At 38.2% G+C, this 12,182-nt stretch overlaps 1 protein-coding gene across 11 annotated transcripts in view; it reads right to left on the reverse strand.

The window, feature by feature from the left end:
• Positions 1-12,182, reverse strand: part of celf1 (cugbp, Elav-like family member 1) — a 43,922-nt gene that overhangs the window by 19,482 nt on the left and 12,258 nt on the right. For 7 of the 11 annotated variants that reach the window (XM_052141725.1, XM_052141769.1, XM_052141748.1 and 4 more), the window contains one exon: positions 6,339-6,461. In XM_052141725.1, coding sequence (XP_051997685.1) covers positions 6,339-6,442 — 104 coding nt within the window. In that variant the 5' untranslated portion in view covers positions 6,443-6,461. Of the gene's footprint in view, positions 1-4,815; positions 5,175-6,338; positions 6,462-12,182 lie in introns of those variants that run through there. The other 4 variants (XM_052141781.1, XM_052141771.1, XM_052141775.1 and 1 more) reach the window with 1 other exon arrangement.

The raw sequence follows: 12,182 nt of genomic DNA on the forward strand, positions 1-12,182 counted from the left end.
AAAAGAAGTACACAACAATCTCATAGGAATATTGTGCCCAAGTATGTGCATGGGTATAATTACATCTTGCTTCGTTTACTAACAAAGCATCATTATTTTTAACAGTTTTTTTTTCTTTGCAATTCCATTTAACTTTAAACCATTTTTGAGCTTTACGAACAAAAGATGTGTGCTCTAGGCTAGTTGAGCACACAGTCTAAAATGTACAAAAACTGAACAGTCCTTTGCTTATGAAAATTTTTGAATAATTCACCATTGAATCAGTAGCAGGTGTGACACAATGTCTGTATTTTTATGCTTTTAATTAGGATTTTAGGATTGCAAGCTATCAGAAAGCAGTACACTGCTCTAAATAATGTCCGGTCAATGTGATCTCATCAGACACAATGTGAAGATTGAAGTCCCCTCTGTACGGTTCCTGTAGCAGACAAACGGCAGAGGTCAAAGCCCTAATTCTAACATAATCTAGACTATGAATATGCATAAAAAAAAAAAATTCTTAAATGGGCCATTCACAAGATTTTTAGGGCCGTGCATTGTTAGTCCAATTCGAAAATATGTCTATGCAATGATAATTTACAACTAACTGGATATAATCAATACACCACTTGACATGATAAGAGAACAGACACGTTAATATCAGACAAACATGCTTTTGATCACTAAAAGTATCTTGTTAAACTGGTGCTCAGCATGGAGAGAGGCAAGAGGGGAATATAGTGTCTGTGAGTGATGTCATTGGACAGGCCTGAAGCCCTGCTTCATCAATCTCTTTAGCAGCTACTGATCAGTGGAGTGCGAGACCACTTTAAAGTAAACACAGCATTGTGCTACTGACAAAGAGCAACATTAGCCAGCAGCTAAAAGCCAGATTAATGGTGTTTATCGATCTGAGGACTGCAGAGCTAGTAAAACCTTCCACTTTGTCAATTTTTCAGCAACAAGAACTTGTTCAGACAAGCAGATAACACAGATTCTCCAGAAGACCCACTGTGTGTTCATGGGAGGAAAAAACTACTTTAGGATTAGAAATAAGAGCATCTTCCACCAAAACCAATCAATCCAACAAAGGATTTGTGTTCCAAGTGTACTTCTTCCAGTGAACTGAGCAGTTCCTGGCTTATGAGTGTCACTCTTTTTAACAAACACAGATCTGCTTATCCAACAAAACAGCAAAACTGTTTTGGACAGGAAGGACACAATGACAATCAGAAAGGAGATAACTGATTATTTTATACATGTCTTTTGCCTCACATTATAATACCATTTCACTGGCTTTTGAAGCTTGAAGATTTTTAGCAACAATGAAAGACCTTATATTTCCACTTCTTGCAGTGGCTAAGACACAACACATAACATAAGTCGAGCAACTTAATGAAGCACAGGACACCAGAAGAGATAAAGACAAGCACCATGGTGCAGTCAGCAGTTTCTGGCACCATTTTAGGATACATTTTTCCCTGTGTGGTTATAAAACTGGTGCAAATCACAAACTCAGAAGCAACAAAAGCAACACTTGTGCCTTAAATAAGACCAAACCCTGCAATGTTATTGAGGTACCCTGCAGTCCAATAACAAAGAACACAAGACAAGTCTTGAATTTATTATGTTAACATTTAAATAATATCAGTGGTAGAGTTGCCACAATACCAAAACTTCAGTAGTCAGTACTAGGGATGCCACTATTTTTTATTCTGATCCAATTCCGATATCTGAAATCTCAGTATCATCCAATCCCGATCCGATCCCAGCGTTGTTTTCTTTTTTTTTTTTTTTTTTTGCATAAATCAATATAGAATATCTTGACCTCATTGTGTGGAACTAATTGGAGGTACTCTTTTATATATAAAGAATCACAAACTTTACTCCAGCCAGGTCTCCTAAGCAACTAAATTGGCCCGGATGCTAGGGAGGGCAGGGTCACATGGGGCAACCTCCTTGTGGTCGCTATAATGTGTGGTTCTCGCTCTCGGTGGGGCGAGTGGCGAGTTGTGCGTGGATGACGCAGAGAATAGTGTGGGCCTCCACACGCACTACGTCTCCGCAGTAACGTGCTCAACGAGCCACGTGATAAGAGGCGCATATTGATGCGTCCTTGGTGAGTTACTACACCACCATGAGGACTTAACAGCGCATTGGAATTCCAAATTGGGGAGAAAATGAGAGAGAAAAAAGAATCACAAACCTCTAACTACAAATTATAACATATACAAGCCTATTAAAAAAAAAACCTAACTAGTCAGCAAAATTAACAGTAATTCCAGTCTAAGCATTCAGTAGCAAAGAAGCAAGATTTCTTTGCTAAACATTTTTCAACTTGTATCTGACCTTTAAAGGATTCAGATCTCTTTTTTTGTTCAATTTAATTGTATAATATCAGTTCACTTTTCATTCAGTTATTTTTTGGAACCCATTCAACTTATATTCAATAATAATTCAACAATATTAAAATATTGTCATTTGTAAACAAATCATTTTAGAATCTAGTGAAACATTTAGAATTGAAATACAACAGTAATATAGAGCGCAATCATTTGGATTAAACTGTGCAACACCATACCACCGTTTCAGCTTCAATGTAATCAGTTGTGCAGCTTTTCATGTTTTTAAAGTGTTTTGGTTTCTCCTCATGAAATACAGTGAGCACTGGGATGAAACCTTTAAGTGTTTTAAATGGTAAATCACCATAGGGGTTAGAGGACTGTACTATATTAAACTGTGTTTAATGCTAAATATAATGTATAATGATGCCAATGGTCCTGATATTTGAAAGTCCTCCTGATAATGCCAAATGCAATGTCTGATTTCACTAGTAAATTTATACCATGGCAAACATAATTTTACCGGATAAGTACACACATATTTTGAAAAACAATAGTTTAGAAACATGTAATCAGTGACAATACTAATCTAAAACCTACAAAATAAATTGTAAATACTTAAAATGTATGTAATCGGTGACAGTGAACAAACGTATGTATCTAACATAATTATGGCTGGGCAGAATAATTTCTATAACATATTTCTATTCTGTGTCACTATTGCCCTCTGCTGGATTTTTAGTCACACTCCATCCCTGATGAATCATTTTACTTTTTACTGAACAGTCCTGAAAGTAATAATAATGATAGTAATAATAATAAATTAAAATGTAACTTTTCATGATTCAGGCTTTGAGAGTAAAGAATTGTGAATTCAGCATCGTAAATCGAACCAAATCCACACGCCCGTTATCATTTATTTTTTATTCTTATATTTTAATAAAATACAGGTAATAAACATTTTTTTATCCAATTAATCAAAAGACATAAATCAAAGATTAATGGATTATCAAAATAATATTTAGTTGCAGCCCTAATCATTAAAATGCCAAAAAGTGTGAATTATGTGAACATAGTCTGCGGGCACTACATGCTTTACAGTAAAAAATCTCTCTGTTCTGTCATGTGTTATAACACGCACAGCGCGCTCGATGCTCTTAATGTGGTGATTTTAGCTTATGAGTGGCTCCAGACATGCAGACACTGTATTTATAATCACATAATTTTGCAATTTAATAGTCACACTAGGACAGATCATGATTTTAATTCGATTTTGCATAAATTTTTTCTCAAATGTCAAATTTGTGAGCATTTGAAAGCAGTATTGCGTCAGTCAGACAGCACGCGGTTATCGAACTGAGTCGGTGCTCGGTACTACCGGTACTGCATAAACTCTGGTATTGTGACATCTTATAGACATGGTACTGAAGTACTGGTACTTTTGACATCACTAATCAGTGATTATACAGAAAGTACACATTAGACTGACAAAGAATAGCCACTCGAGACTGCTCAGCAAAATCTGGCAAATAACAAAATTCTGCAATCAATGAAAACTTAGACTGCTGAGACAGCATACAATTCAATTATATGTAGCCTTTTAGGCCTTCCTTGTCTTTAAATTTTTGTTTTTCGATTGACTTTTTGATCCAAGTCGACACAACGTTAAACATTCCCCTTATTAACTTAAATTACTGCTCTAAATCATTGATTATTTGAGAATTATTTCTGAGACCACACCTGCACTCATCCAGTACATTTCCAGATGGCAAGATTTACTAAATGGGTAAATTAAGGTAAAGACAAATTCTTGTCTAATTTATCAACACTTCTGTGAGCGGAAAAGTAGATATTTGGCTTAGAGAGATCAATCAAGCTCATGTCACATGCATTTAACCTTCCTTTACTTTTCTAGGCAGCATCACATGCATTATGCAACGTACAAATAACTTAATTCTACAGAAACAACAAGTTGAGACATCTAAACGAAATAACCATTAGATCTTTCACTGGGAATTTCTCACACCACATTGTGGCATTTCTAGGAAAGACATTCAGAGTGGACTGGTGAATGAAAATATGCCTACATTATACATCTCAATAATTAAATTACATGTTTATTACATACTGCTGTTGGAACAAGAAGCACTCTCTCCAGGCCTCTACATAGGTAGTTTCTTTGGCTAATTAGGTGGCTTAAACTCACAATACTGAATGAACCCTGAATGATTTTTAGAATCAGTGTACACTCATTTCTGGATACCAAATAAACTAACCAGCAAATAATATTTAGCATACTTATTTTGGCTAGATTTTAAAACAGAGCTCATTAAAAACTGATTAATTCATTCACTGAACTGTTTAAATAATTACCTTTGACACAGGTCAGTTTACACAATTAAGAAATTTAAACAAGACAGGTAAACCGAGTGTAACCCATATTCAAATTGATATCAACCAATACACCAAGCTCCTCAGTAAGGCCTATACTCACACTGGACTAGAATTCAAACTGCAATGGTCCACCATCATCTCTGGAAGAAAATCCAGCTGAAAAGAAGCCATTTTCAGCACAAAAAAAAAGCAGGTGCTTCCTTCTACAATGCCAGACCAATTAGTATATCTCAAATGAACGATGACAAAATCCACACAAAAAGCAGACTTCCACAATTATGACACTAAACAAAGCCACAGTTAATTTCCGTTAAGTTAATGTCTCTCAGGGTTCAGAAGTCATAAGTGACATGAAAACAGCTGGGAGAGGCAGACCCCACAAAACTCAACTTAACATGGAGCAAGGAGAGACAACGATGAGGCTCGGCACTGTGCTGGATGACATACACTGGCCGTAGCTCTGGTAAATGGGCTGGGACTGAGGATTAGGACGGGCCCGACAGGCCACTAAAAGGTGCACCCCTTCTCCCACAAAGGAAAGTGCTGATGGAGGGGGACTTTTTTGTGAGTTTTTCTCTTAGCAAAGCAGAACTGAGTGCATCGTCAGATAAATAAAGTGTCATTTTGATGCAGATAAGCATGAGTGAGCGGCAGGAATGAATAGGGACAGGCAGCGCTCTGGTAATCCCTTAGCTAAAGCGCCCCCAGGACACAATCAGGTTTGGTAGCGGGCCGTGGACGGTGCAGCGTTCTAGCATGGAGGGGCAGCAGAAAGGAGGGGGAAACAAGCTGTTTGGAGGTCATGCGACAGGGGTCGTGTAATAAGCCACAAGGAGAACCACACAACCAATGTGCAAAACAACTGCTTTAAATGCAAACAAAACAAGCCAAGGACAAACTGAGATTCATTGTCTTATGTAGCAGAACTTCAATGGATCTATAATTATTTAACAAAGATAACTTTCCAACAAATCATTCCTTAAGTGTACAATAGTAAATCGCTATACACAGACCTGAAAGTTAATCCTTCGTAAGCCTAAACTTCCGTGAACAGTGAAACTGATGTTTTGGCAATTTTACCGAATTCATGTGGCACGAAAGGAGATCTGATGGGATATTTGATTTATTCCTCCCCAAGTAATAATTCTGACAGGGGCCACATCCCAAATGACACATTTGTTGTGTACTTGTACACTTGTGTCGCTTGCGCATTCCCATGATGTCCACAAGACCACAGGGTGCCCCATTTGTCAAATTATTCTGAAGGGTGCTCAAAAGTGCCCCTTTACATCCTCCATACACCATCAATGCACACCCCACACTGATTTGGACTCCATAGCGAACTAGCCGACAATATAAGCAGCATTATATCAAAGCGTGGACTCCGGGATAGAGCTATTTAATCATCGTTAGCCATCCAGAGACATCTAGTGGCCCATTCATTGCAGACATGCTGACTATTTTGGAAAGAGTAAAAAAAAAAAACAGAGCAATGGAATTTCTTCTTGTCTTAGATTGAAAGTGAAGCTGCTGGAAAGATCTCTTCCTCTTTGAGGAAAAGCCTATGGATGGAGGGCATCCTCACACCCCTGGGGTTAAAAGGTGAAGTGTATGTGTTCTTACCCGCAAAGGGCAGGTACTTCCACAGCAGGAAGGGAAAGCTCACATTGAGGTTGCCCATGCTGCGCTGTGGTCAGGTAGAGGGTCTCAGCGTCGATGCTATCCATCCAGTGCCTTTGTCAAATGCTACAGAAACACATCAAACATTCAGAAACACATAAAACATTACAGGACACACACAAACAAATCCACAGAGGAAAACATACTGGAAGAGAAAAGAAAGAACAAGAGACGACTTGTGACAAAATAGACAGCATGAAACAAACATAGGGATGCACCGATACCAGTTTTTCTCTCCTGATCTGATTCAGATACCGGAACTCTCGGTATCAGCCGATTCCGATTCTTAATCAGTTTAGAATATCTATACCTAACTGTGTGGAATTGGAGGTACTCTTTTATATGAAAAGAAAAACAAACCTCTAACTTCACATTACTTCAATACAAATGTGTAACCGATTAAGAAAAACTGTATTGTTAACAAGTCTATTGGATAATGTAGCAGCAAAGTTAACAGTAATCCCAGAAAAGTCTTCAAAATCAGGTGAAATTCTCCTCTGGTGCAGTTCTCGATATATCTTTTAAGCCAGTGGTTCTCAACCCTATTCTTGGATCGAGATAGGAGTTGATACCAATCCAGGTATCGGATCGGTGCATCCCTAAACAAAACTGCATGCACACAGACATGCAACCTTTAAGACAAAACTCACTGGACGGTCTGAAAACTATAATCACTGAGAGGTTAGTACATTACAGACTGTATTCTCAGTGTAAGCCAGCTAATCAGTTTGCAGCGGCTAAATCTCAATGACTTCTCAAATGGTTTTAGTTTTGTCTTCCATTTTAAAGATAGTTGGTACATAACGCTTGCATTATGGAACAGTTAGTTCCAGTCCTCTAATCCGATTAGACAAGTAGAGTTCCAAAAGTGCTAATAATTAGGACAACAGCACTGGGACGCTTCCCATTTAGTATCAATGTTCTTGTCTGTGTTTGTGATGTTCCAGACAGGTTGTCAGTATGTGCATTACTTAACAGCATTAGCTCCTGCTTTGAAGAAACTTACTGAAAGAAAGTTTTGTACCACATTATGTTAAAATACAAATAAAAAAAGTGTATGTTTTTGAGTTAATGATTGGTTGCTTTACTTCAAGGCATGTTAAAATGAAATCAGAGGGGCTAAACTATTTGATGGACTGTACTTGAGCATCCAAATGAATTGGGCAACTTCAGAAAATGGCATGCATTAATACTTAGTACTTTAAAACAAAACAGAACCAGGCTTACAGAAAGAGATCTCTAGCCACAATAAATTTTATTGTAGCTGGATGTCACCTGTATATCAATAATTTAGCTTCCCCTTGGGAAACTCATGCCATGGAGATCTGAGGTGGATTCTGATGCCAAGATCACAGTGAGAATGCCCCTGAGATCATAGCAGCAATAATGTATTAAGCAATAACAGATTAATCAGTCCATTACAAATTTCAATGCTCAATGTCTACCATGTGTGGTCTGTGGAAAAGACAATAAAATTACTTTAGACTTACGACTATAGTTTTTAAAATCAATAAATTGAATTTGTTCAAACATTTTCCTAATCTTTCTATTCTGTGAAAGCACAGCCTAGACAGAAGCTACAAGAGTCCACATTGAATTAATCCACAGAAGCTGATTATTGTGCAACCAGAATACTAGGGATGTCATTAAATAATCAACATATCAATTATTGATCAGCACATTTTATCAATATATAGGAGGCATCAATACAAAGGCAAAAAATTTTGGGAAACCACAAGGGGGAGATATAACATTTACTGAAGCCAGTTGCCAGTAGGAGAAGCACAGTTGCAGTCCAAACTAGGTTATGGTTGTCCACTATACACACAAAAGTAACAAAGGTTTTTGTACTTCAAGAATGAATAAAGTGACATTGATGAGTGTGCAGGCAAGTTAGAAATACAACATTTATTATGAAATGTATCATGTGTATTCAATAAGTTTCATTCAAGCTGTCAAACCACAAAAAGACATACTTGTAACTGAAAATAATCTGTGTAGGCTAGGGATGCTAAGATCTATCAACATCAGCTCATGTCGTAAAAGACGCACAGCTCCTTTAAAGTAGGGATGCACCGAAATTTCGGCCGCCGAAAATTTTCGGCCGAAAATGGCACTTTCAGCACTTTCGGTTTTCGGCCGAAAGAGAAAAAAGTCCGAAAATATGAGCCGAAAATATATACATCCTCGCCCCGCCCCTCAGTGCTCAGATTTCAATCTGGATCGATCTAGCCCTTATCACAGCGCTACCAAACAAAGGCCGATCATGTCAGCGGTGTGGAAATTCTTCAAAGTTTCTAATAAGGACATCAAATTTGCGATTTGCAGTGTTTATTCAGCAGAACTTTCAAGATATATACAGTGAGGAAAATAAGTATTTGAACACCCTGCTATTTTGCAAGTTCTCCCACTTAGAAATCATGGAGGGGTCTGAAATTGTCATCGTAGGTGCATGTCCACTGTGAGAGACATAATCTAAAAAAAAAATCCAGAAATCACAATGTATGATTTTTTAACTATTTATTTGTATGATACAGCTGCAAATAAGTATTTGAACACCTGAGAAAATCAATGTTAATATTTGGTACAGTAGCCTTTGTTTGCAATTACAGAGGTCAAACGTTTCCTGTAGTTTTTCACCAGGTTTGCACACACTGCAGGAGGGATTTTGGCCCACTCCTCCACACAGATCTTCTCTAGATCAGTCAGGTTTCTGGGCTGTCGCTGAGAAACACGGAGTTTGAGCTCCCTCCAAAGATTCTCTATTGGGTTTAGGTCTGGAGACTGGCTAGGCCACGCCAGAACCTTGATATGCTTCTTACAGAGCCACTCCTTGGTTATCCTGGCTGTGTGCTTCGGGTCATTGTCATGTTGGAAGACCAAGCCTCGACCCATCTTCAATGCTCTAACTGAGGGAAGGAGGTTGTTCCCCAAAATCTCGCAATACATGGCCCCGGTCATCCTCTCCTTAATACAGTGCAGTCAGCCCTGTCCCATGTGCAGAAAAACACCCCTAAAGCATGATGCTACCACCCCCATGCTTCACAGTAGGGATGGTGTTCTTGGGATGGTACTCATCATTCTTCTTCCTCCAAACACGGTTAGTGGAATTATGACCAAAAAGTTCTATTTTGGTCTCATCTGACCACATGACTTTCTCCCATGACTCCTCTGGATCATCCAAATGGTCACTGGCAAACTTAAGACGGGCCTTGACATGTGCTGGTTTAAGCAGGGGAACCTTCCGTGCCATGCATGATTTCAAACCGTGACGTCTTAGTGTATTACCAACAGTAACCTTGGAAACGGTGGTCCCAGCTCTTTTCAGGTCATTGACCAGCTCCTCCCGTGTAGTTCTGGGCTGATTTCTCACCTTTCTTAGGATCATTGAGACCCCACGAGGTGAGAACTTGCATGGAGCCCCAGTACGAGGGAGATTGACGGTCATGTTTAGCTTCTTCCATTTTCTAATGATTGCTCCAACAGTGGACCTTTTTTCACCAAGCTGCTTGGCAATTTCCCTGTAGCCCTTTCCAGCCTTGTGGAGGTGTACAATTTTGTCTCTAGTGTCTTTGGACAGCTCTTTGGTCTTGGCCATGTTAGTGGTTGGATTCTTACTGATTGTATGGGGTGGACAGGTGTCTTTATGCAGCTAACGACCTCAAACAGGTGCATCTAATTTAGGATAATAAATGGAGTGGAGGTGGACATTTTAAAGGCAGACTAACAGGTCTTTGAGGGTCAGAATTCTAGCTGATAGACAGGTGTTCAAATACTTATTTGCAGCTGTATCATACAAATAAATAGTTAAAAAATCATACATTGTGATTTTTGGATTTTTTTTTTTTTAGATTATGTCTCTCACAGTGGACATGAACCTACGATGACAATTTCAGACCCCTCCATGATTTCCAAGTGGGAGAACTTGCAAAATAGCAGGGTGTTCAAATACTTATTTTCCTCACTGTATATACAGAATACAGCAAGAGATTCTACAGGAAAATGTCACAACTAGCGCAGCTACAACACAACTTGAGACGTATAGCTGAACTACGCCAGAAGCGACAATCCCCTTGACTACGGTCGCATAAACAAAGACCGCTTTCCTTTGCTTGCGCGGATTGCGCACAGGTATTTATCTGCCCAAGCACAGAGAGTGAGAGACTGTTCAGTGCAGCATCTCATGTTCTTGATGAGCTTTCTGACAGGAGAGACTGTCAGAAAGTTTAGCAACTTTTGTTCTTGAAGAGAAACCTGTCACTTGTAGTTAAATAGAAAGCGGTCCAATATGATGTGTATAGCAATTACATTACACTTGTTCTTCACTCGAGGATACATCTGTCGTTTACAGTTGAGGTTGGATTTAGTTCAATTACTGCTGTTTTGCACAATCATTTTCACTTAAAGTGTACATACGTTTACATAAACAGAATAGAGCACTGATCTATATATATATAATTATATATTATAGTTTTATATAGATCAGTGGAATTGAGGCCCTCTGCCATTCTGTGTTCTGCCTGTTGTTTTAATTAAAATTACTGTTGCATATTTAAACTTTTTGAAAGATGTAAAGATGCTAAGTTCATTTCTTGACTCTTGTTTTGCATATAATAGTTTTCTAAAACTTTACATTATTTGGATAATTGTTAATAAAATCTGTAAAATTAGATTTTTACAGAACTGAAAGAAGAAGAATATTTAATATAGTTTTAATATATTTTTTGTCCAATTTTATTATTATTACACCTATTATGCCCCTTTTCACAAGATGTAATTTAAATCTGTGGTGTCCCCAGAATGTGTCTGTCAAGTTTCAGCTCAAAACACCCTACAGATAATTTATATACCATGTTGGGTGGGAATAAAAACTAGCTGTTTTTGTGTGCGTCTTTAAAAGCAAATGAGCTGGTGCTCCCCGCCCTGTATACAAAATAGGGCGGAGTTTTGACATCTCTGCTTCTTATGATGTCTGCTTAGACATCATAAGCAATATGACTGACAGTGAAAATAGTGGTATTCAGCCCTATATGTTTGAACCGGAATCAGACACTGATGAGGGAGAGATTCCGTCAGAAGTAACAACTTTGAGAATGAACCAGGAAGTTTCCGAATGGTTTTTTTGATCAATTTATTTATTTGTTGTAGAGATTTTTCAGCAGTTTTGCAACAATGGATGAGCAACACACAAACACTTTTACAATGTTCGCTATGCACTATAAAGAAACAACACACACAAACAAACATGTCCGTCGGCAGTGTCCTTCAACAGTCGTGGGCAGGGCCTGTACAAAGTCACTTTGTACAGAATCTGTGAACGGCTTGTTCTGAGACAGTACTTATTATTAATGGGGATTACAAAAAAAGGACTGGGTGGATTTTTTATCATTAAAGGGTGGTTGTGTACACACACTGTCAACACACATTTATGTTCAAACACCATGTAAAAGTGACTTGAATAATTGGACCCTTTTAAAACTTGAGCAGCACTGTCATGATTAATGGAGTGTGAGGAATACTGGCATAGTGTTGCAAGACAACAAATTTGATACAGCAGTTAAGAATGATTCAGTGGGAGAGGTATGGTGAACATGAAAAGCTTGTGTACTGTACTGTTAATGTGGTAATTATGAACCTATTATTATCCTGATCCTTATTATCATTCATGGCTGCATCTTCTCAGTCTCCACCTGGCATGGTCATCTCAGTAATAATGCGAGTTGCAAGATGTGGTGTAATTTAAACATCTTTATAAAGTATCTCCCAATTAAAAGACATTAACAATAG

The sequence above is a fragment of the Xyrauchen texanus genome, chromosome 2, assembly GCF_025860055.1.
Source record: "Xyrauchen texanus isolate HMW12.3.18 chromosome 2, RBS_HiC_50CHRs, whole genome shotgun sequence".
In the NCBI taxonomy this organism is placed as follows: Eukaryota; Metazoa; Chordata; class Actinopteri; order Cypriniformes; family Catostomidae; genus Xyrauchen; species Xyrauchen texanus.